This window comes from Lissotriton helveticus, chromosome 11 (genome assembly GCF_964261635.1).
Source record: "Lissotriton helveticus chromosome 11, aLisHel1.1, whole genome shotgun sequence".
In the NCBI taxonomy this organism is placed as follows: domain Eukaryota; kingdom Metazoa; phylum Chordata; class Amphibia; order Caudata; family Salamandridae; genus Lissotriton; species Lissotriton helveticus.
Window position 1 is genome coordinate 530,014,986 of NC_136072.1, and position 25,640 is coordinate 530,040,625.

A 25,640-nucleotide genomic window follows, 5' to 3' on the forward strand; every position below is an offset into this window, starting at 1 on the left:
CTATCAGCGACCTTTGCCCTTGGGCGAGGGACATGACAGGGATCCACCCTGTCAATAATCCTCTTCTCTCTTGCACTAGAACCTCTCGCGGCGTGGGTAAGGGGGGACCCCGTGATACGGGGGGACCCCGTGATACGGGGACTCCGCTGGACGGCGGACTGGGAGGACCGTATATTATTATACGCAGATGAAATTCTGCTGTACATTGCATCACCAACACGCTCCATAGCCAGAATAATGAACATTTTCACAAACTTTTTGGGATATATTCCGGGTACACGGAACAAATCAATTTTATATGTCCTCAATGAGCCACCCCCAAGGATAAAGGATACTTAAGGGGTACGAGGTGGCCGTGGTGGCAGACGGCTTTTGCTATTTGGGTATCTTCATCACAACGAACCCTGAGGAGTCATGAATAGGAACCTTCAGGAACCCATGAGATGCCTACAAAGTGATGTATCACAATGTCAGACCTTGTAGGCACAAGGTGGATAGCCTGATCACTCCTCTGTGCTAATAAAGCAAAATGTTTCCAAAGTATGATTGAATAGTTCAAAGTTTTATTCACTTTGTATTTTTTTCTTTTTGATCCATGTATATTTACATTTTTATGGTTTCAAATAATTCTGTTTTCCAAACAAATCAATAGTCACAATTTGATTATGTCCAAGGTTTTCAAAAGTTCCAAAGTTCACATTATGTACATAGTTGAAATCCCCAATGCATTTCGAGGAAAGTCCTCTTCGTCAGGGGGTTCAGATAGTACTAGAGCGTTAAAGGTGATAAGGATTCATGCTGGTGCCGAAACGCCATTCCTGGAACGCGGAAGTCGCCGGTCGCTGTGAGCATGCGTGTATAACGGACGGCTTTCGCTATTTGGGTATCTTCATCACAACGAACCCTGAGGAGTCATGAATAGGAACCTTCAGGAACCCATGAGATGCCTACAAAGTGATGTATAACATTGGCAATTCCTCCCATTAACGTTACTAGGGTGTGCCGCACTCTTTAAGATGATGTCATTACCCAGATTTCTATATGCCCTCCAGCACACGCCATTCCGTATACCACAGACCTACTTTAAGGCAATTGATGCTGAAGTTCGTAAACTGCTATGGGATCGAAAACCACTCCGCACAGACACCAATACATTAGTTAAGGGATGGTACGATGGCGGCATCGCACTCCCACACATACAAGCGTATTACTGGGCTTCACAGCTCCTAGCCCTTAACCAGTGGACACACTGCCCTCATACTGACCCTGCATGTATAGGACCCAAGTGTGGCTGCGCAGAGTAGGGCTAAGGGAGGATGCAAGGTGCGCGTATTGTAAACTGCCGGAGGCCTCTGTCCTGCACCTGGCTTGGGAGTGCCGGATGTGGCGGGGTACTGGTGGTGTGTTTTTGATGTGCTGGATGAAATGCTAAGCAACAGGTTGGAGTGCTCCCCATTGGTTGCCCTACTGGGATATGTGAGAAATGTACCGACAGAAAACAGGAAGCTGGCAGCTATGCTCTCATTAGCTAAGAGGTGGTTAGTGATCTGCTGGGGGCATAAACGCAAACCGCGCAGAAACGACTGGCTTAGGGATGCGGCATTCTGCCATAAAAAACTATCTGAACTCTGGGAATTAATGCCTGTGTGGTCGCGCCCTCAGAATATATGGGAACCGCTGCACAGTTTCCTCAGAACTTATCCCCTTGAACAAGTGCGGGGCCCTGACACACTTGCGTAGGTGGAGCGACGGAAGTGTCTGAAAATATGTGTCAAGATACCTTCTGCATCAACATGCTATCGCAAGGGTGACGGCTAGAGAGACCCCCCTTTACCTTCCTTCCTCTCTTTCTCCCTCTCTTTTTTCTCCTTTTCGTTTAGCTAGCTGCTGTCCTCTCTCGGAGGACAGGTGGACTGATAATTCACCATAGGGTCAAAGGGACCATGTATGCATCATTGGATTTGCACTGCCATTGCTACAACAAATACGTTCGAGAACGTAAACATGTACTGAGCATGCACCATGTCCCCCTTTCCATCAGCCACTGCGCAGCTTGCTGTTCTTTGTATTGATGAAAAACTGTAAATAAAGGTTAAAAAAAAGAAAAATACTGACCCTGCATTTCAAATGGATCATTACATCCTGGGTGAAGGGGGTGCCCTGCGGGCGTTATATGCCAAAGCAAACAATAAAAGCCTCTCAGGGTCAACAGCGCAACGGTTCACCTATGGCACACAAGAAGCTGGGCTGGCATAACAAACTGACGCAGTTTACCCCACTTTGGGAGACTGGGAAACTGGGTAGAGTGATTAGTTGTAAAGGATTCCAAAAATGGGATCTTATCGAAATCTCAAGGGTGGGCGATTTCTGGGATAAGGGGAAAGTTACCCCATTCGAAAAGCTGCAACAACAATACAACATGGCCACAACGAAAACATTCCGCTACTTACAGATCAGGCTTGCACTTATGGCAGTGATCCCTGCGGGGACGACCCTCCCAGAAGCCTCACCATTGCAGGAAAGGCTGCTCACAGAAAGGATGGACCGTAAAGCAATCTCGCTAATTTACCAAAAATTTATAAAAAATGTGGCAGATCCAATGCCAGGCCTCCGTGAGAGATGGCAAAAAGACATGGGGGAACTAGACGACACTGGCTGGCAAAAGCGTCCCGCGGGAGTTGGCAATACCCTCTAGATTGGAGTAGTACAACTCGAGGTACCCGCAGAACTTACCTACCCAGGGAAACACTAGTTAGAATGGGAAATGTTAATTCCCCGCTCTGTTTGCGTCAGTGTGGAGGAACAGGTACATTCTACCACATCTTATGGGACTGTCCTGAGATCAGGAACTCCTGGAAGACAATCATGAGCACAATCATGCAGGTACGCAGGGCCCCTGTGCCAGCTGAACCCAAAAGATGTCTTTTCAATGTGTGGGAAGCTGAACCCAAAAGATGCCTTTTCAATGTGTGGGAGGCCACAGACCTTAATTATAAAAATAAAGACTAGGAGACACTAGGCATGATGATTGCAAAGCGCTATGTCGCTAAACATTGAGGAGCACAGCCTACACCAACATATGCCGAATGGTGCAAAGATATGGATTGGGCCATGGTAGCCGAGAAGGAAGTTTATGTAAATAGGGGTGACCCAAGAAGTGGGAGCAGCTATGGAGAGGATGGAATTCGTACAGGGGAGGGATATGCATCCTGCCCTGCCGGGGCTTGTCGCTGGAGGAGATCTGAAGAACATACCAGGACAAGTTTACAATTAAACCTCAAAAATTGCATATGAACAATATAAGGGATGGACATAATTTTATTACAGATATTTTGTTGCAATATTGCCACTATTGTTTGAACTATATTAATAACTTGTGCTGCTATCAATAAAAAGTGTTTAAAAAAGAAAAAGAAAGAGTCATTGAGAGATTGAATGGCATTGTCGCAATGTGGGTGTTCCTTCGTTCTTACATACAATAGTCCACCTTTCAACAGTCGAGAATTTTGAGACTTTCTCAGTCATCGTAACGTGAAGCATCAGAGGAGCACACCTCTTTGGTCACAAGCCAATGGCCTTGTTGAACGTTTCCTGAGTACTCTTAAGAAAACTGTTGAGCATGGTGTACTAGAAAAGCTCGATCTTAAAACTGTCTTAAATCTGGCTCTTCAAGCTTACCGTCGACCCCTCACTCGACCACAGGTGAAAGCCCTGCAGCCTTGATGTTCGGGAGAGCCATGACGATTAGGAAACCTCAACTGTCCAACAGAAGATCAAATACTGAGGAATAAACCAGCATGACTTGGATAGTAAAAGTAAAATGAAGGCCAATGCACGCCATCATTGACATACAAAAGAAGTTACGTTTTTTAGAGGAGATCAGGTGCTTATTTGTGAGCCAAATATAATGCTACTTTCGATGCTAAGCCATTTCATATTTTGACCAGCAAAGTACACATGGTGACTGCCCAACGTCCTGGGAAGTCCATTACGCAAGATTCCTTGCATTTCAGACATGTGGCTCATGGCTCATCGCTCATCAGACACTAATGCCAATGTGGAGACTGGGTCTGAAAGGTGAAGTGAAGACCACCGGATAGCTGTTGTTTCTACTTCACCAAACCAGGTCATGGACACTCCTACTGCCTGTCCCCAGTTTCTGAAGAAGAGGTCAGGATGTGTGATCAAAGCACCATGAAGACTCATTGAAGAGTTAATTGTTTAAATATTTGTAAAAAAGAATTACATTTTTTTATTTAACAAAGGGGGAGATGTAGTGTTGTGTGAGTTTATAATGACGGAACCCTTGTGGCTCGTGATGGACTCAGTAGAACTGTGAGGTAAGCATTATGGTGGAGTGAGGTGAATGCAGGTTTGCAGTTACACACAGAAGAATAAAGATATGTTATACTAAGCCCTGTATGTGGAGTAGTAATTGGCAAGTAGCCAGGCTGGGGAGGACGCTACATAAGCAGCATCAAAAGGTATTACAATGCCTTGTGATGGGAAATTTCTAAACAAAATCTTGAGATATTTTATTACCATCAGCAGTATTCAAGGGAAGTCTATGCTATTGCAAACTTTAACCTGGGAGAGGTCAAGCATAAGCACCACTGTCATACGTTAAGAAAGAAGCAAGAGCCTCATCCTTCCTGGGTTACACCTCTTGCCTGATATTGGAACCGCCACCAGCATCAACAGTGCCAATGACTCTGCCTTTATACCGCTTCCAATCAATCAACCATTGACCTCTAAATCAAACTGTAAATCTTGCCACCTTATTTGGACGTGGACGGAGGGGCATTCCAAGTGGCGTAAAGTGGCCTGTGGTTCCTGGTACCTCAGGGCTGGTAAACTTTCAGCCCATCAGGTCTGGGGAACGATGGACAGTGTCCCTTATGGTCACATGTGCATGGAAAACCGAATGGGGGATTCCTCACAGGTCACCAAGCACAGAGATGGAGTCCTCCAAGGCTGGCAACTGTCACTCACTACACCAGAAGATGGGAAACGTGGCCCACATGGCTGTGCAAATGGATCTCACCTGCTAGGAATATGCTGGCATCTGGAGTTTCCATATGGAAATGCCATTGTTGTTTGCCTTCTCGCCTAGTAGCCCCAAAGGTAGTATCAACTTCATAAAAGAGAGGCCCAAGTTTGAGCCTTGGAAGGAAGGTCATTTTTTTACATTTTTTTTTATTCCACAGTATCAAAATTACAGAATACATTAATCATTCTATATGTTCATATGATCGAGGAATGCCCCCCAAATGCACATTCCAATCTTGCGTTTCTTAGCACCTTTTGCCGCATATAAGCTAAATTCTAAATTCAATAAGTCATACATTTTAGCACGCCACCGCTCGAAAGGGGGAGGCTTAGGCTAAAGCCAATCAGCAGCGATGCACAATCGAGCTACGACCATTGCCATAAAAAAAAATTAGATAACGATGTTTAAACATGGGCATCCCTTTTTCTAAGTCCTTACCAATACTTATTATCATTAAAGCTGGAGTCATTTTGATAGGTATCCCAGTAATCTCTGACAAAAATGTCTCAATGTCCATCAAATATCTAGACAATTTACTACAACTATAAAAGACATGCAGGCTGTCCGCATTATCCCCCCCACACCGAAAACATTTGCCATCATATCTCTTCCCCCATTTTGACATTCAAGCTGGAGTGTAGTATACATTAAACACAGTTTTAAAAAAGTGAGTTCTCAAATTAGCAGATGATAAAGTTTCCCTAGACATAGTAATAGCTTTTTCTATAGAAATATCATGTTCCCCCAACACATTGGACCATTGAGTATTATGTTTCTCCAGATCGAATATCCTAAATGATAGAAAAATCTTATATTGCACCCCTATTTTCTCCTGGTTCATTATACTTTCAATAAGTTGGTTCGGGGATAACACTAAGGGGCATATTAACAACACAGAGCAAAACATTTCGCTGAGCGCGCTTAGCACTATTTTTTGTAACGCTGGCTATCGCTGGATTGAAAGGGTTAGATAACGCAGTATTATCTACGTTTATCTCCACAGCATAAAACAATCCAGCGATAGCGGCAGAATAAGGGGACATCGCTGGAAATCCAGCGATACAAATGCGGCAATCAGGGAATCCTTGTAAATAGGGAGATGTGGATTCAGGCTTAGAATCCACCACCCTTTATATATATAGCTAAGTCTGACAATTTGCAGACGTTAGCTAATGGTGATAACCACGGTTGGCGCTGCTTTTTTTATTGATATGGGTTTCCTGTGCCATCTTGTTAATAGGGAGAAGCGCTGTTAGCGATATTTTCTCTGTTGTTTTTTGAAAAAACGCCTACTTTGCATCTCATTAGAGATGTAAAGCGAAGCGTCATTACAAAGGCTGCTAAAATGCGCGAATGCATGTTAAGTCTGCCTTGTAAATAGGGCAAAACCATTATCTCCGCTTTTTTGGCTTTTAAAGCCAAGAAAGCGGAGATAAGGCCCTTGATGATATGCCCCCAAGTTTTTCCGGATGAGAAAATCCCGAACTTGCAAAAACTTAAAAAAATCTGTTTTAGGCAAATGATATTGCTTAGCCAAATCCAAATAATCATTTTGTATGGTAGCCCCAAGCACTTGCATGATTTCTAGCACTTCATGAATTGTAAAGGTGAAGAAGAAAAATTATAGGCTGTTTGACTGACTTTACTTGTGGTTACTTACCAGAATGTTACGGGGAGATATAAGCATGTTAAGAACCTGATTCTCAGAGGTCACAGCAGGCCCTGAGTCCAACTTCACTTGGCAGAAAGTACAGTTCCAGGTGTCACTGAAACATAAGGAGTGAGAGGGACAGTTACAAAAAATTTTTAGATCTTTGGTAAATGGAAGAGAGAGAATACACCTAGAGTGGCAGAGACATTTGTGAGGGGTGGTAAGGATATGGAGTGCCCAAAGGGGCGAAGGGTATCATTTTCTGCCTTTGCCTGAGAGAATGAGAAATTGAGATCTGAAAAGGACCTACTGACTTTAACTCAGAGCGGGGGAGGCGGTTGTAGTGATAAGGAACAATTATTGCCTTTATCTCTGGTAATGGTGTAACATGGAGATCAGTGGGACTGAGGGCGAGGTATCAGCTAATTTATTAGAAATTAGAAGGTAAATATAGGAGCAGGAGAAAAGAAAAACTGACTGAATTTAAGTGAAGATGGTGTATGAATGTGGTAGTAGCACTCTACTTTTTCTTTTAAGAACTCTATCAGACTGCGGTATAAGTATTTATTGTCCTAATGGAGGGCCAAGCATGGAAGAACTGTCGGACTTTAACTAACATGTGGGTAATAGCATCGAGAAAAAGCTCTCTTCTTGACCTGCGCGAAAGGAGTGGTAAAGTATGCGAAGAGCTCACCTCTTTGCCTTTTGAGGGAATGAGGTGAAAGTGTGGGGTAACAGTTCCCTTTCAAACCTGAGAGCAGAGAGTGAGATGTACCCAGATGGGCTTAGATTTACTAAACTGATATGTGTAAATTCTAACACATTTTCATACACTTTGGGCGAAATTCAAGAAAAAAACAGATCAGACAGTCTAGGTATCGCATTTGCAACTGCTTATTATTTTTAAATACTGTTTACATTATTTATATTGTTTTGGCTATATCACTGGGACTTAAAGAGACACAGGACTTTCCACTTTGCATTTTTGTGTTTCTTTAATGATTTCTCCTTTTTTTGCATTGATAAAACTAAATACATTTCAAAGTATTGAAGAAATAGTGCCTGATTCTGAATGATTCTTTTGTGTAGTGGCAGACCCGAAGGAAGACGATTGTTTTAGCCAATAGTCCCAGTATAGTCGGAATCTCTTCTTTTGCATCATTCCATGAGTAACATTTTCTGAAAGGAATGACCATATATAGCTTCCTGCCATGAGACTGTTGGCATAGTGAAGGCCTTAGCAAAACTTTGAGGCAGTGTTTCTTAAGTGTCAAAGGTGATATCCCTTATGTGTAGTAATAGAAGGTTCTTCTCTGGGTGGCCTAAGGAACCGTAAAGCGAAGGGAGATTGTGGAATGTATTTACAGCCATGAACTTTGCGCTGCCTTCTCGCTTCTAAGCTGTATATGCAGCATCAGCATAGTATTAATGGAGCTTCTCCCCAACATTGACATATCCTGACCAAACACAAGCATGCTCATCAAAATATAGAAGATCTTGGGTTCCACCCTCACTGGTAACATTAGAATGATCAGCGATTTTGTCCCATTAAAAGGACACTCGTGCGTATTGAACACTCTTGTCACGGCAGGACTCTCACCCATGAAATGCTACGTTATCCTCACAAAGGCAACAAAACAAAATGAATAGTATGTACAGTATTTAGGGCCTCATTTACTAAATATGCATTCAATGAAAGTGGTTGCAATCTGTGCCCTGACTTACTGAATGCATTGGAATTTTGCAATTCGACCTAGGTATTAATAGGTCGGTTCATAAAATACCCAATTGTAGTGGCCCACAATACTACCGATTTCATGAGTATTAATCTGAAACACACTATGATTTGCTTGCATCACTAGAATAGTAGTCTTCTGGGGTCAGCAGGCAACCATGCCTGTGATTACTTTTAAATAAAAAAAAATAAGTATGCTTTCCTTAAAGGACAAAGGGATGTGTTTAAAGAAACAGAGTGATACATTTTACAAACTGCAACGGTCAGAACAGATTATGTTCCCAAGACACTATTACATACCATAAGAAATAAGTATTTGGAAAGGACGCCCTTATCACGCCACTTCCAAATACCTATTTGTAATGCTTCCCTACACCCATTAAACGATTCAGAAAACCTTTTCCAAATCCGTAAATTACCGTAGTACATTTGTAAAAGCGTTTTATCATTCTCAAACCCTCTGATTTACCAAAACAGAGGGTATGTGAATGCTTAAATGTTTGTTAATCTGCCCTATATTTGTTATTTGATCAAATAATTACCAAAGTCTGATTTTGTTGTAAATCCTCTGTCATTTATTGAAAGGACCAATTGTTTCTTTCAATTCCCTTTATGGATATAATGTATTATTGCGTGTATTGATTTACTATTCTCTGATTCCAATATTCCAATCTACAATATTAGGCACAGCAAAGCAAAGAAGATCCACCATTGCCTATGGTACTGTTATCCAAATGTTCTGACAGTGTCAATCCAAAAGAAGCTTATTTGCAGTTATGGTCTTCAAACAAGGACATGCGGATCTCTGAGGCCTTACTGCAGGTTAGGACATAGGTGATCACCTTTGACGAATGTGTGAATACAGGGCTCGTCTCACCCCAGAGTGTCCAGGTAGTAAATTACTACCTCCTGACAAAAACTACTCAAATGGAGTAACTCCCACAAATGCATGATTTACAAACTGAAATTTATTTGCATGACTTAGGTTGCATGCATATTTGGTCCTGAAGAAAGCCATACTGACAGCCTGGGGAGGCACTGATATTATGGCTGAAACATGTAGACAATTTTATAGGATGCCAGAGGTCACATATTCCTCATCATACATCCACCACTTATTTTAACCTTGTCTAAGGTTACCATTATTATAAAACACTCCATGTGAGGTCGGTAACCCAGATTGCAATTTTAATTCACCCCTTAATCTCTTCTGAAGAAAAGGAATCATTCCAAAAAAAGAAAAGCAGCTCTGCTGTAATCAGGCATTGAAGCACACCCGTGATACGTTTTGTTGTCCTGGGTGAGACCTCAAAGATGAAGCATGCCACCAACTAGGTTGGTGGGTGAGGGGTCTTTTAAGAAAACCAAAAGGTGTTTTTTTCACACTCTGTGTGAGGGACATCCTTAAGATATTTGGTAGCATTGCTTACTCCACTTTGTTTTTGAATATTATGTTAGTAAGGTGAGCGAGTCTTCTCTCTTCTCACTCGCCCCTTTGTTATGTAGTCTTCAATCAAGGAAATCAGGAAAGATAATCTCATTCCGACATCATTTAGTTTAACTGCCTGGACCCCGAGTGCTTAATTATCCCACCATGACGGTATAAATAATAGTATGGACATGCAGAAAATGTCGAAACTACTTTTCACAAGACCTTCACATACCTTCGAGTTTAAGTGATTCTATATCAGGGCCAATTTTTATCATTTTTTCAAGCAGTAAGCCACCTTCCTACGCCACGTGAAACGGCAGAAATAGGCCGTATGTACCATTATACTGTGCATCCCTGTCCTTTCCTAGCTCTGGCGCTCCTTTGTCTGCTAAGTGCAAATGTAGGCACTCCATTGCCAGGTATTCATTTTTACATTCCAATGGTTAATCGTTTCCATGTGTTGTAGGCAGGATTGTTTTTGTGCAGGAAGGAACACCTTCCTGCACAAAAACAATACTGAGAGGCATGTTTTTCTTTCTATGGGTGCTGAAGAATGCATATCACTTGGAAAGAGGAAATAAGAGGAGAAATAAATATATTTATCCTCATTATGCCTCTCCTGGGGAGGCGTAGCATTTCAATCCAGTCCCAGGTCTACAATTAGTGCCAAAATCCATTGGTGGATGTATCGGACCACCTACGATCCACCCATGGAACGCAGAGTAACACAAGGCAGCAATACACTAGATTTATTTAAGCTGGCCTTGCAAGGCTTGTTAAATCCCACTTAACTCTTGCGTTGCCCTTGCGCCAGATTTATCAAGGTTTTGCGTTGCCCTTGCGCCACACAGGGGCAACGCAAAACCTTGATATATCTGGCCCCTGGTGTTCAGCCAAATTTAAAGATTTGCCTTAGAATAACTTTAACTGTTACAGCCATATTTCTGAGCATGCTAAAATGCCTTCAAGTTGGGCATTTCAATGAGCGATAAGGCCTTGTTTCCTTCCTTGAAATTTCTCATTATCTTGGTCAGCATTTACATTTTTGTATCTATTTGAAGGTCTTCTGCATTCTTTTCATAACCACAGAATCCTGCATCTGTGTAACTCATTTTTTCAGTCTTATCACAGGATCTCCATAGTAGCCCTTTATATGAAAACTTATGAATGTTTATCTTACCTGTAGTAATGCAGTTTACGCTTATTTGGGGTACTGGGAAATGCCCTTGTCATATGTTTCTGTTACTCACAGATAGATCTTTCCTACATTAATAGTTTCAGACCTCATTTTGTGTGGGAATATTTTCTTTAACAATATTAACCGGCAGGCAGACGCAGGGATGGGCCAGGAAGAAACAATGCAACCTTATCTTGTACTCGGCAAATTTGGCCTCCACTGACTAGCTATTATTGTACATTTGGCTGCTAACACTGCTTTCCATGAGTACCATTACCAGGCATTCATTTTTACATTCCAATGATTAATCGTTTCCATGAGGCATTAGGAAAGTATGAACTTTTGTTAAGGAAGCCTCTATTCCATGTGAAATGAAAATAATTCTTTCAAAACTGACAAGTACCCTTTTGAACAATGCACAATATAAATCTGCACCCCCTTTTCTAAAAAATTGTTTTTCTTGTCACTTGTGTTTTGTCATACCTCATATCTGCTGCATACTGCCGGAGTAAACCGAATCATATGAAATGTCATGGGCATCTAAACTGGACTTTTCATAGGATCACTTGAGTTGCATCTAACACTGCAGTGACCCTAGGGGTAACTGTAGCCCCTTTTATTCTATTGAACAGGTTTGACAGAAAATACACACATTATAATAAAACATCAGAAAGAAGCGCCAGGTCATCAACCAATCAATGTGGATTTGTAATGAGCGGCTAATCACCCATGAGGGTATCCAGGAGCTGAGAGCACTGCTGCAGGGAGGCTCAGTTGAACAGCCAGGTCTTAACTCCTTTCCTGAAATCCAAAAGAGAGAATGAGCTCCAGGAAGGGGAAGAGAGAGGTTGTTCCAGCAGTTCGCAGCTGGGGAGCAGGACCGCCCTCCACTGTTGATGAGGGTGGTGTGGGCGAGGCAGAACGCAGGTGGAAGTTTAGTCAGTGGCTGGTGAAAGCTGGTCCCTGGCTGTGGAGGGTTTTCAAGGTGTGGATCAACATCTTGAACAGGCATCGCTTCTGGATTGGGAGTCAGTGGAGCTTCTTGAGGCGGGGGATGATATGGGTCAGTTTAGGGAGGTCTAGGATTTGTCTGGCACTGACACTCAAAATTTACGAATATGACGGTAACACATACAATTTGATAATATCTTAAAAATCCCGACTGCTTGAATTCCCATACTTTATTTTGAGAGACTCATACTTTTTCTAAATAGTAAACAAGCAGCCACTTATGGGGATAAAGTGCACAAACAGGAATTCGCTAATTACTGAATACTGAATATGCTGATCCCTAAATAATTAAGATGCATCCAAAATACCGTTCTTGTTTCTGTAAGATATATCAAGGGCATATAACTACAGTCCATGCAAAATATATAAATAAACAGAAATTGATCCTAAACTCTGTAGACCTAAATAATTAAAGTGCATCAAAAATAAAGTGTTCGTTTATAACAGATATATAAAGTTCAAACGATTACAGTGCTGATGAGATGAATTAAGTGCCAAAAGATGCAGTACTATCATATACACTCAAAAAGAGCTTAAAGTGCTGATGAATTTAAAATAGAGTGCTAGGATAAGATGCAAACCGATTTCAGGGGTGGCCTTAGGCATGTGCAAGCTGTGCACCTGCACCGGGCCGCCAAACTGTAGGGGCCGCCACGCCAATATATATCCTTAATATAATAATCCTCTGAGGATGGATACATATTTGCGTGGCCGCCCCTGGCAGGGATTTGGCGGCCTCCGGCTCTGATCCACTTCCAAACACCCTGACTCCCCCCTCTTCACTGGCCTCCACGCCTGCGTTCCTCCTGGTTCCTGATTGGTTTCTTTTTTTCCCTACCCACTGCTGGCCATGTCGTGTGTCACAATACCCTCCTCTCCTAAATTTTATTGTTCTGAGACGAATTCGGAAGGGTAGGAGCAGCTGCAGGTACTGGTCATCCAACGTCTTTTCTGGACGTTTTATTAAAACACCTTTCTGAGCTCCGGGGTGCTCCGCCCCGCCTGGACCCCCTCTTCTGGGGCCCCCTACCTACGCTCCCTGCTCAGGGCCGCCATGAACCTAGAGCTGCCCCTGCCTACTTCGAGAAAGTGTGCATTCCTCCCCATACAACGTTTACTCAAAATATAATCATACTAAGGCCCCCACTCAGAGAAGTGCTAATTTGACACTTCACAAACCCCTGGAGCTGACATTCCCAGCTCATCTTGCATATGCTTCCTCAAAAGCTCTTGTCCATATCATTTTCTTGTACCAGCGTTGGATGGTTGGAACATTCGGCATTCTCCAGAGTTGGAGTGTTAAAGCGTGTGCAACGGTTAAAGTAATGGAGATAAAGTATTGCTCATATTTATTTACTCTACGACACACATTTGAGGTGCCAAATAATACAAATAATACAAGACTTGCTTCAGCTATAATCTTGAACTGCAGACCTTCACTCAGGGCTAGAAAAAACTCCTCCCAGAAATTTGGGACATGCATAATATGTGCACTTACCAAATGCATCACATTGAAAGTGAACACATTGATCTGGGACTGGCGGGAACATTTTATGCAAAGCTTGCGGATTATAGTATGCCATCCAACTGGACAAAAAGGATATCCTTTTAAAGTTCCCCACCCAAGGGATTTGTGTCCTAAATCTGAGATGATTTGCCAATATCCTGTGATAGTGTTGTGATCGTGTCCTGACTTTCGAGTGTTGAGTATGTAAGAGTAGAATGAGTAGGTGTAAATTGACGTTAACAGTGACAGGCACGCTTTAGATTTAATTTGTCTTCCATTGTTTCTATCAGTGATAGGCACACTTAAAGTGTGTCTGGCCTTTTTATTTTCTAAAAAGCAAATGCCAATATGCATCTGAAAGTTTTTTTTAAAGATATATGTGTAGTTAAATAAATATTGTAAAGAGTACAGCAATTCAATGTATTTATTGTCATGGCTTCAACAAATTTATGGAACTTGTCACCTTCACAAGCATATTGGGCTGGAAAAGGGGAACCAGTCCTAAAGTGGAATGAGTGGAAAGAGTATTTTCGGAATTATATTTCCACTTTTGAGGGGAATGAAGAATTGACACCTGAGCAGATGAAAAAAATGTTGTTACATTGTTTAGGTGTGGGGGGTTGAAAATGTACAATCGCATTCAGAAGAAAGTTAGACAACAGGGTCAGGGTGATGTATACAAACACACTATAGAAGACATGGATGCTTACTTCAATCCCACAGTGTGTTTCTGTGGATCGCTACAGATTATTTCATAGAAAACAAGAGAAAGAAGAATCTGTAGAAGATTATGTGGCTGCCCTGAATAATTTAGCTTTGACCTGTAGATTCATTACTCTGCACAACTAATTAATATGTGATCAAGTAGTGATGTGTTGTGCAAATTGTTGACTTTGGGGAGAGTCGTCACTCCAGGAGGTAGCAGAGGCAGTGAAGAACGCATAATTGACTGGCAGAAGTGCCAAAGCAGACATTCCGCAAAGGTTAGACAAAATTGGTGAGGATATTGAGAAGGGAGTAGTAGCAAAGGTTTAGGCAAAGAAGAATTCTAAGAAGGTGTGTAAGTGGGAACCAAAGAAGGTTGTGAACGAAGGTAAAACCTGTGAGCAATTTGATCATTCTGCATTCAAGGGTGTTTTAGGGGCAGGAAGATAGAGCATTTAGCAAATGAAAAGAGGTGCCCTGTAAGGAACCAGATGTGTGCAGGATGCAGCATCATGGGGCACTTTCAGAAGGTGTGCAGAATACAGAGATGGGGTGCGAGGGGAGTGAATCTTCTCATGCAGGTTTCCACAATGGATTCTAAGGAGTCCGGGGATGATAAAATTAACATGTGTGTACTAAATGTCAATGAGGGTGTGCCCAGTGTGGATGGGCAACAAAGGACAAAATGCTGCTACAGGGGAAGTGCTTATCACTGTTACCGCTGGCACAGGCTCCCCTAACACTACTGTAAATGAGAAGGTGTGGAGTGAAAAGTCTGTGCCAATTATAGGTAATGTTCTGAAACATACAGGGATTCACCCCAAGACATTCAAAGGGGAGGGCATTAAAATGATTGGGGTTGTGAGAAATGTAATGTTTTTTCAAGATGATATCTTGTTAATGGGTAAAACTAGGGCCAACTATGATTTGACAGTTAGTAAAGTGATGAAGGTGTTAAAGGAAAAGGGGTTGACAGTAGAATTCAATAAGTGTAGGTTCGCTCGACACAGTGTGACGTACCTAGGTAACGAAGTATCTGTCGAAGGCATTAGGCCTAAGAGGGAATTGCTGGAGGCCGTAGAGAAGTCTCCAATACCTAGTAGCATGGATGAGGTAAGAGCCTTGGTAGGTCTTGTGGAATTCTATTCCAAGTTCATTGAGAATTTTTCAAGCAAAACATAGAATGTGAGACAACTCCTAAAGAACTAATGTAAATTTGCGTAGTCAGTTAAATGTCAGGAGGAGTTTCGTTCTATTAAGCAGGAGATGTACGCAGCAATGCCTTTGCAAGGTTTCAATCCCACGTTGAAGTCTATAGTCACGACGGACACGAGAGGGAAGGGCATTGGTGCTGTGCTCACCAAGAAGAATAAGAATGAGAAAGGGGAAGAATGTGCAGCGGCTTTTTGGATCACGTTTGTTAACAACTACCGAAGAAGAGTATTCGTGATAGAAGGCAAAGCATTGGCATGTGAGTGGGTCCTAGCCCATTACAGGCCTTTCATCTGTAGAAGCCATGTGGTATTAAGGAGTGATCATAAACCACGCACCAAGGTTTTGTCCACCAATGGTTTATATACTGCGTCCCCCAGGTTGGCAAGATTGTCAGTAAACATTCTCGACTTTAAGTATAGTGTGCAGTACATGCCTGGGGTGCAAAATAAAGTAGCTGATTTCTTGAGCAGGTTACTGCTTCTTGTTAAGGATGCAATGGGTGAAGACATTGAGCAATTCAGTGTAGCATGCTTAGGAGAAGATGTGGGTGTTATTCCGTCTGAGGAATGGTGTAATGCATACATGGAAGATTTGGTGATGGCAGAAACTATGGTCAGAGTCAGGAAAGGATGGCCTGCTAAGGACTATGTTCCTACAGAATTGCAGGTATTGTGGGAGCTGAGACATGAGTTGTTGGTAGAAAACAACAAAATATTGTGAAATGGCAGGATTGTGTCACCTGTAAAGTTAAGAAGCCAGATTATTGAATTGTGCCAGGAGGGGCATTTAGGGATTGCAAAAATAAAAAAACTTTATGAAGGAATTGTACTGGTGGCCTGGAATGGAGTTGGCCATTGAGGGGAAGGTCCGGGAGTGCATTGTGTGTGAGAATGCAGATAGAATCAAAATTATACTAAGACTACCTTTGTGCCCGGTTAGCTTTCCGGGAATGCCAAGGGAGAAATTTGGGGTGGAGATTAGAGGCCTGATTTGGGATGGATCTGTTCAGAAATATCTATTGGTTGCGGGTGATCAGTTTTCTAAGTGGCCAGAGGTGGAGGTAGTGGACCATGTGGATGCTAGTACTGTGATTAGATTTCTAGATATAATCTTTCTGAGGGAAGGGCTACCCAAGTCTGTGATCAATGATAATGAAGTACAATTTGTGGCTGTGGCATTCAAGAAGTTTTTGAGACAGAATGGAGTGAAGCATTGTACCACTTTACTTTACCATCCAGATGGAAATGGGGCTGTGGAAAAGTTTAATAGAGTGCTCGAAGGGGGCAATACAGCTGGCTAAGAGCAATGGTTTGGAGTGGGAGGTTGAATTGTTTCGGACTTTGTAGAGCCATGCTGCACATTTCAATTGGAATAGTTGGGAGTAGCTGCTGGTAACGTAGATCACTAAGTTGCGGATTGGATGGTGGGAGCTACCCTGATGCTGCTAGTGGAAGATCACTAGTTGATAGCCATCTATATTAGTAAAATCTTGAATTAAATCAAATACACCCTAAATATTTTAGGTACAAAATAATATAATATACATTTTTTTTATTGTTGGCATCCCCTCTCTTGCTGAGTTGTTTGGCCCTGTGCTACTTATCTTCTCTGCTAGAGGTTCAACAAAAAAGGTAGAAGGAATGGAGGACATAGGGCACCCCAGTCAGCTACTTTATTTTTTCTTTTTGCCCAAACCCCTTTGAATTTATAACTATTTTGGCCTCATCACCCTGGTGTAAATTTCTAAATTTTTTTTTAATTCATTAGGAAACCCAAATTTACCCAGACTGTAAAAAAAAAAGGGCATCCCATTTTGACCAGGTCAAAGGCCTTTTTGGCATCGATCATGACGCTCTCTTCCCTGGCCTAGAAAAATAATCTATAGCTTGAATTAAAAAGTTAGTGCTTGCTGCCATGAGCCTATTAGATACAAACCCAATCTTATGTTTATGGATTACCGTTTGATTTACGGGGAACAAAGGAGAAGATCAAACTTTTGTTAATAGTTTATAATCCTTGTTAAGCAGACTTATTGTTCCAGTAGGAATTGACATTTGTAGGGGATTTGATTTGTCTTTCTTAAGAAAGCTAACTATGGTGGATTCTTTAAAAGCTGAAGGGATCCCAGCACCTGCTTTCCCTGAGTTAAATAGATTAGTGAAAAAGTGGAGCAGCAGCTCTTTCCCAAACGCCTTGTACGCCTCTGCCAGTATGCCGTTATTACCACATGGTTTTGCATTAGGCATCTTTTGATGCGCTTCTGCCACCTCAGAGATTGTTATTTTTGCTAACATTGCCTCTTTGTGAATGATGGACATTTGGGGTAAACGTGATAGGCAGAAATATTGTTCTAAACTTGTCAGTGGAACTGAATAGGCATTCTCATAAAGACTCCTATAGTGTTGTAAAAAATACCTCAGCAATTCCCTCCTCAGTTACTATCATGTAAGTATTAAGGTCCTCGTTCGGATTAAGCTTTTTTTCTCCTGCTTGATTCAAGTAGTCCAGCCAGGAGTTTCCCTATCTGCTGCCTTTCTTCATACATCCATTGCTAGTATGCTCTAAGATTGCTTATTTCCTCTTGGCCTTCTCCAACTGTTCTTATGCACCCATCCGGCCTTGTATACTTATATAGGCCTCTGTGGCAGGATTAGCTGCAGATTATAGTTCCTGAATTCGGGAAGCACGCTGATGGTTCTGATTTGCCTCATAAGCTATACCGTGTCTTCAAAAAGTGGCCTTGAAGACCTCCCAGACTACAAAATCTGTTAATGTGTTACTATTGATCTCCAAAAATTATTTTAGGAATAATCTCATTGTCCTCAGCCAGTACTGATTTGCTTATAGGGATTTATCAAACTGCCATCTAGGTCTCTCACCACTGGGAGTTACCAGATTGAACTGAAAAGATATGACTGAATAATCAGAAAATGTATGGGCCCACATATCCGATGCCCTCAGCCTAATTTTCTAGGATACTTAAAAAAAACGATAAGTGACACAGTATTAAATCGCCGTGAGAAACAGGTGTATTGAGGAATATCTGGATGGTTTACTCAACAGGGGTCATCTAAACTAAAATTCTGCTTTATAATATTGATCACACTTGTAGTTATTGGCTTTAACTGCTTTTTTGCTTGATTAGACGTATCTAGGATCAAGTCTTGAATGTAATTAAAATCGCCCCCGAAAATATTGGGCCCTCTTTAGCCCATTGCGGGATTATGTAGCTGTAATAAGGGCTCTACATCATCGTTAACTGGGCCATAATAGTTCACCAGGTTCAGCTGGGAGTCTTGAATTGTAACCTTTAACTAGAACCATCTTCCTTCTGCATCCATAATTACATCTCTCACCTGCCAATAAATAGACCTACCCAAATAGATTGCCATCTGCATTGTTATGTTATGTTATGTTAGGCTACTTTTTAAAGCACACGGTTGCCCCAGCAAAGGGGCCTCCCGGCGCTGAAACCAGATTAGTCTCGCTGGAGACAACAGAACAACTTATAACAAAGGGAACAAAAACGTTTTTATAGCTTTACGGAAGGGCAAATAAAGCTGTAGACTGCGAATGGAAATAGGAAGGGAATTCCCGAGTCTAGAAGCAAGCACCCAAAAAGAGAGGCCACCAGCCCGAGCCCTCCTGACCCTAGGGACAACCGCCAAGTTCTGTCCTGTGGAACGGAGTTGGCGGGAGGGAGTATAAAAAGAGTGCAGGTCTGACAGAATGCTAGGCGATGAGGAATTGAGAATTTCGAAGGTGATACTGAGGGCCTTGAATTCAATACGCCTAGCAACGGGCAGCCAATGAAGGCAGTGAATAGCATTCGAGATAGAACAACGCCTTGGCAAGCCAAAGAGCGCTCATGTTGCTGCATTTTGGACCCTTTGAAGTCTGACAATCTCGGTCTGATTAGCCCCGATGTAGAGGGAGATGGCATAGTCCAGTCTGGACAAAATCAAAGCCTGGACGACAACCTGCCTGACTGAGGGATCAAAGAAGCCCAGAAGAGGTTTAAGCACCCGCAGCAGCACAAAGCCCGTCCCAGCCACCTTCTTTGTTTGAGTTCGAAAGTTAAGGGCAGTGTCCAGCCAGACCTCAGGTTCTTTACCGCCTGTTTAGGGGCGGGTGCCACCCCCAATGCGACTGGCCACCAATGTTCGCACCACAACTCTGGGTCTCTCCCCACCAACAAAACCTGAGACTTACTAAGCTGTAAACAGTTGGCAGTCATCCACCCCACGACAGCCTCGAGATCACTGCGGAACTTGCAGGCTTCCCGAGTAGTGTAGTCGGTGAGAGTGACTACCAACTGGGTATCGTCTGCATATGACACCACCGTGAGCCTTCTGTTTTTAGCCACTGCTGCCAATGGTTGCATATACAGATTGAACAGGGTGGGGCTCAAAGCCAAATCCTGAGGTACCCCCTGCTTGACGGCATAGACTCTAGATGAAAAAGGAGGGCGATCAGTTGGAAAGTCCACCTAGACATAAAGAAGGCGAACCAATCCAGGGCGCCATCAGCTATGTCTGCATGCTCCAAGCCCCTGAACAGGATCTGATGGAAGCCGTGTCGAACGCAGCACTGAGATCAAGCAAAATCAGCGCTGACATGCAACCGGCATTTAAAGCTCATCTCAGATGTTCGGTGACCGCAAAAAGAGCGGACTCCGTTCTGTGGCCAGGACGGAATCCATTTTGAGATGGGTCTAGAAGATTATTGACCTCCAGATTATCTGTCAGGATAGTATTGACGTGGACCTCAGATTTTCGAGACCCAGGGCTGGAGGGAGAGGGGGCAGAAACTCTCCGACTTAGTGGCATCCAAATTAGGTTTCTTTAATAGGGGAGCCACTTTAGCATGTTTCCAAGTGCAAGGCACAGTCGCTGTGGAGAGGGAAATGTTAATCACATGGCACACCGGGAGGATGAGCACAGGTAGGATTCTCAACTCATATGCCGGCTTCAGGGGGTCAGACGGGGAACCAGTCTTGACCTTCCTGCAAATCAGCAGAGCTAATCCTGAGAGATGGCGGGGAGAGTAGTCAGCGCGTATGAAGTAGAGGACCGAGCCATGGGGGCGGAAAGTTATACAACCTGGGGAAAAGATTGGTAGATCTTCTCCACCTTCTCCACAAAGAAGGAGGCCAGGGCATCACATTGATCATTAGATGACAACAAAGTGGCAGTCGAGACAGTAGATGATTGCAGCGCTTTCAATATCAAAAAGATACTTTTCGATGGATTAGTGCTGCACTTTATCTCCTCTGTATAATAGGTGGCCCATTCTACTTGGATAGACCCATGGTATTGCTTAATAGCTACACCATAAATCTTTTTCAGGTTTGGGTCATAATTCCTTCTCCATGATCTCTCCAACCTCTTACACTCTTTACACTCTTTACGCAAGGAAGCAAGCTTGGTGTTATACCAGGGACTGGATCTAGTGCTGCGACCTTTTGTCCATTTTATTGGGACAAGTTGATCAAGCGCATCAGAGATCCAGACTGACACAGATTTATCAGCCAAATCACAGTCAGCTGGAAGACGTGGTAGAGTAGAGGAGAGAAGCTCTTGAAGATGTACAGCATCACCTTTGTGCCAGGGCTACCTGAGTACAGGCTTGTGACTCAAGCCGAGGCAAAATATGCATAAGAAAATTGCTTCGGAATATGAAGTTTTGGTTTGCTACTTTGGAGGAGGGTCTTAGATAGAAAAATAACTTCTGGACTGAATGAGGACAACCATCTCATCAAAGCCCCATATTTACATGTGTTCAGCACATCACTGGCATTGGATGATAACACCTTAACATTATTAATTAGTTCAAACATGCACTCTCCTTTTTGACCCACCTCGACCTCCTCGTGTAGATCATTTGATAGTTTTACTAATGCACACTTTGGACCTTCTCTTTTTTGTTGCATTCCCTCCAACCCTGAATCCCCCAACCACAACCCCAACGTCCCTCTGACCCCACACCCAATGGGGCGGGGATTGAATATCCTACCAACGACCCCTCCACCAAGTTCATTTGGTCCCATACTGCTGCACCTGGCATCCCTTGTGGCCGCCCCGAAGGAAAGATGACTTCCCCCACTCCCAGCTCCTAACACCCTTGATCCAATACAGTCAATTCTCACAATATCTCAACCTCCGGGGGAAGAGAAAAAAGGAAGAAAAAGCCCAAAAAAACTAAAACATCATCAGACAAATCTTGGATGACCTTTACATTTTAGACAGAAATTCCTCATCTACTTTTACAAAGAGATGAAACAGGCCCTTCACCAGCACCTTTAATTTAGATTGCTGTACCACGGAACCCTGAGTGCCCTGAAAAAGCCTGCAAGTCTTATAAATCCTCTACAAAGCCATGCCACAGAGGCTGACATATCTGAAAAGGTGCGAAACTGGACATTTTCAGAGGTAGAGAAACGTTTCCTCTGAATTGCTTTAGTTAATATATGTGTTTTAATGCGCCTCGTCTGCAAAGTTCACTAAAATGATGTGTGGATACTTCAAATTGGGCGACAGTTGACCTGGCACCCAATAAGCCCTCATAATGGACAGGTCTGCTGTGATATTGGGCAATGCTTGGGCTTTAATCAGTGAACCCATAAACTGGGGCACGTTTTGGCTCCTGCTCGCCGCAGGAATGACCACAAAGCGCAAATTGAACCATTTCGTATAGTTTTCCAGTTCTTTTATCCTATTTTCCTAATATCCCGTTTGCTTTTCCATGATGCACACATTTTCCTGAACTAATTCCATCTACTCCTCTAAAACCGGTGGCCTAGATTCTGCCTCTTTTAGTCTGACTGGTAGCAGTGCCAAATTCACCCAGATTTTAGTCTATTACAGAGAGCTGCAATCTCTTGTGCATTTGAAAACATGAACTCCAGAATCTCGAGAAGAATAGTATCAAATATGATTTTGGCAGAGTGTGGGTGCTTGCCCCCCACAGAAAATTCCCCTCTTGTTCAGACCTTGATTGATTGGAATTGGGCGAATTGAGCAATCCCTCTTATCCCAGCGCTTGAGAGCTTTCTACAGGATCCGACTGATGTGGACTCTAAAACGGACTCAATATCCTATGGTACCGAAGCCTTCAGAGGGGGAACGGGGGTCTTCTTAGTCCCTGACATGGATATTGGTGGACCTCCTAACGCCACAATTTGCACTGTTTCTGCCGCTGTGAACTCAGGCTCAGACTGTGCCTGTGTCCTGCCCAGACAGATTTTAGTTTGTTTCACGAACAGGAGATACTCTAGGCCTTATTTCAATTGACGTCGCCTCAGATGTAGGCCCTGCTTGCTTCTCCTGACTGGAGCCCGCTGATACTGTTCCTGTGGAGGGTTGCCCGGGTGCGAGAGACTCAAATTCCCCTGCAACACAGAACCGTTCGGATTCCAGTTACTTATCGCTCCGGTCATTAGTCCAGCTTGTTTTTAATAGCACCTCTGCCTGAGTGTCCATGCTCATCTGTTGGCTCCAAATTGATGGCGCAGCCGCTGATTTGCACTGTAATGCGCACCTTTTTGCTCTCTGGGGGGTCGAAGCACTGGAGGTGCTGTATACAGCCAGTCCCGTAAAATTGTTGTTGCAATATATCAATCAATCAATCAATCAATCAATCAATCAATCAAACATTTGTGAAGCGCACTACATACCCGTGAGGGTCTCAAGGAGCTGGGGGGGGGGGGGGGGCGCAACTGGTCGAACAGCCAGGTCTTGAGTATCCTCCAAAAAGTCAGCAGGTCTTGGGTCTGTCGTATGCTCAGTGGGAGGGTGTTCCATGTCTTGGCTGCAAGGTGGGAGAAGGATCTCCCACCCGTGGTTGTTCTTCGGATGCACGGGGCGGTGACGAGTGAGAGGTCGGCGGAGGATGTAGAAGGAGAGCCGTCTGTTGAGGTAGGCTGGGTCAGTCTTGTGGAGTGCCTTGTGTGCGTGGGTGAGGAGCTTGAAGGATATCCTCTTGTTGACGGAGAGCCAGTGCAGGTTTCTCAGGTGGGGGGTGATGTGGCCGTGTCGTGGTACGTCGAGGATCAGTCATGCCGAGGTGTTTTGGATGCATTGTAGTCGTTTGATGAGCTTGGTCGGAGCTCCGCCTAGAGGATGTTTCCGTAGTCGAGTCTGCTGCTGACGAGGGCCTGGGTGACTGTCTTTCTTGTATCTGTCAGGATCCATCTGTAGATCTTACGGAGCATGCAGAGGGTGTTGAAGTAGGAGGAGACAGCGTTGACTTGCTTGGTCATTGAGAGCGTTGAGTCGAGGATGATTCCCAGGTTGAGTGCATGGTCGGTGGGTGTCGGGCTGCCCCCAGTGCCGGCGGCCACCAGGAGTCATCCCAGGCTGAAGGGTTGGAGCCGAGGATGAGGACCTCCGTCTCGTCCGAGTTCAGCTTCAGACGGCTGGTCTTCATTCAGTCGGCGACGGCCTTCATTCTTTCGTAAAGGTTGGCTTTGGCTGTGTTGGGGTTCTTGGTGGGGGAGAGGATCAGCTGAGTGTCGTCGGTGTAGGAGAATATGTTGAGATTGTACTGTCGGGCTACGTGTGCGAGCAGGGCCATGTAAATGTTGAACAGCGTCGGGTTGAGGGAGGATCCCTGGGGTACGCCGCAGATGATCTCGGAGGCTTTAGAAAGGAATGGGGGAGGCGGACGCTCTGGGTTCTGCCGGAGAGGAAGGAGGTGGTCCAATCCAGAGCCTTGTCTCGGTTCCCTGCGGCGTGGAGGCGTGCGCGTAGTGTGCAGTGGCGGACGGTGTCGAAGGCGGCAGAGAGGTCTAGAAGGATGAGTGCTGCGGTCTCGCCGCTGTCCAGCAGGGTCCTGATGTCGTCGGTGGCGGCGATGAGGGCAGTCTCGGTGCTGTGGTTGCTGCAGAACCCTGACTGGGAAGGGCCCAGGATTCTGTTTTCTTCGAGGTATTGGGTTAGCTGTCTGTTGACGGTTTTCTCAATGACCTTGACCGGGAAGGGGAGAAGAGAGACGGGCCGGAAGTTCTTGAGGTCTTTTGGGGCTGCCTTAGGTTTTTTGAGTAGGGCGTTGATCTCGGCGTGTTTCCAGATCTCTGGGAAGGTCACGGTCTCGAGGGAGAGTGTCAGGATCTGCATTACGGCGCCTACCTCGCGATTAGCATGGACCACACATCCCATGATCCTCTATGATAGGAAGTATTTCACGGACCTGCGCGCTGCACTCAGTGCACGTAATTCCAGATTACCTGGGTTTTGGTTTGTATCAGTCGAGTTTGTGCCGAGGGTGGAGCTGAAGACGGGAGCTGCTGCTGCTCTAGGTTGCATAATTCATTTTGTGGCCGGTAAGACTTGCGTTGAGTCAGTGCTAAGCGGTCCTCATATGACATTGCACAAACGTTTGTTCTTTACGGAGAATTTTGTTCACTTCGGCTCGCGCTGCCGGTTTTCCTGTGGATTTGTTTGGGGCAGTGGAGCGGAACACGGATGTAGACGCAACCTCGTGTTGCCGTTCCAATGCTTGTGGAAGAAATATAATTTGGGAAAGGCGGAGCATAATAACGGGCTTCGCTATATGCTATCGTGCTTCAATCATTTGGTCAAGGGGCATTACTTCGCGGGAGTGGTGGACGCAACCACACGTTGCCGGTTGTTTTGTTCGTTGTGTTTCTTTTGATTGGGAATAGATACCGGAGCAGATGTGGTGGTCGCAACCACCGTCTACCGGTAGCTTGTTTATATTTTGCGTTTCGATTTTATGAAGGGAGAACGGAGGAAGGAGGTGGTTGCAGCCTCTTGCTGCCGTTTGTGTGTCAGGAAAGGGGGGGGGCGCTCGGCACCCACGGACACATGGCTGGGCCCGGCCCCCCCTTCACCCGCTGTGACTGGTCCGCGCGTCCCGCCATTGACCCGGAAGCAGTTTTTTCGCTTCCGGGTCAAGGAGGCGGGACCGCTGGTATAGGGGGGGTTTAAGAGCCTGGGGAGCGCGGGAAGCGGCCTCTTTGTGCCCGCGCTTCCCAGGCTCGCTCCTCGCCCCGCTGTGGGGCTTTTAATTTTCTTTGCTTTTTGTTCCAGGTTTTGAGGTCGGAACTGCAGTTTTGAGACTCGGAGCGGCGGTCGTTTGTGACGAACAGGATTCGGGTTTGGCAGCCGGAGTTTCAATCAAGCGGTGCAGTGGGA

At 44.3% G+C, this 25,640-nt stretch overlaps 1 protein-coding gene across 3 annotated transcripts in view; it reads right to left on the bottom strand.

Moving 5' to 3' along the window:
- LOC144790632 (uncharacterized) overlaps positions 1 to 25,640 on the bottom strand; it is a 490,677-nt gene that overhangs the window by 76,634 nt on the left and 388,403 nt on the right. For all 3 annotated transcript variants that reach the window (XM_078665360.1, XM_078665361.1, XM_078665362.1), the window contains exon 14: positions 6,711 to 6,816. In XM_078665360.1, the coding sequence (XP_078521486.1) occupies positions 6,711 to 6,816 (106 nt within the window). The remainder of the gene's footprint in view (positions 1 to 6,710; positions 6,817 to 25,640) is intronic.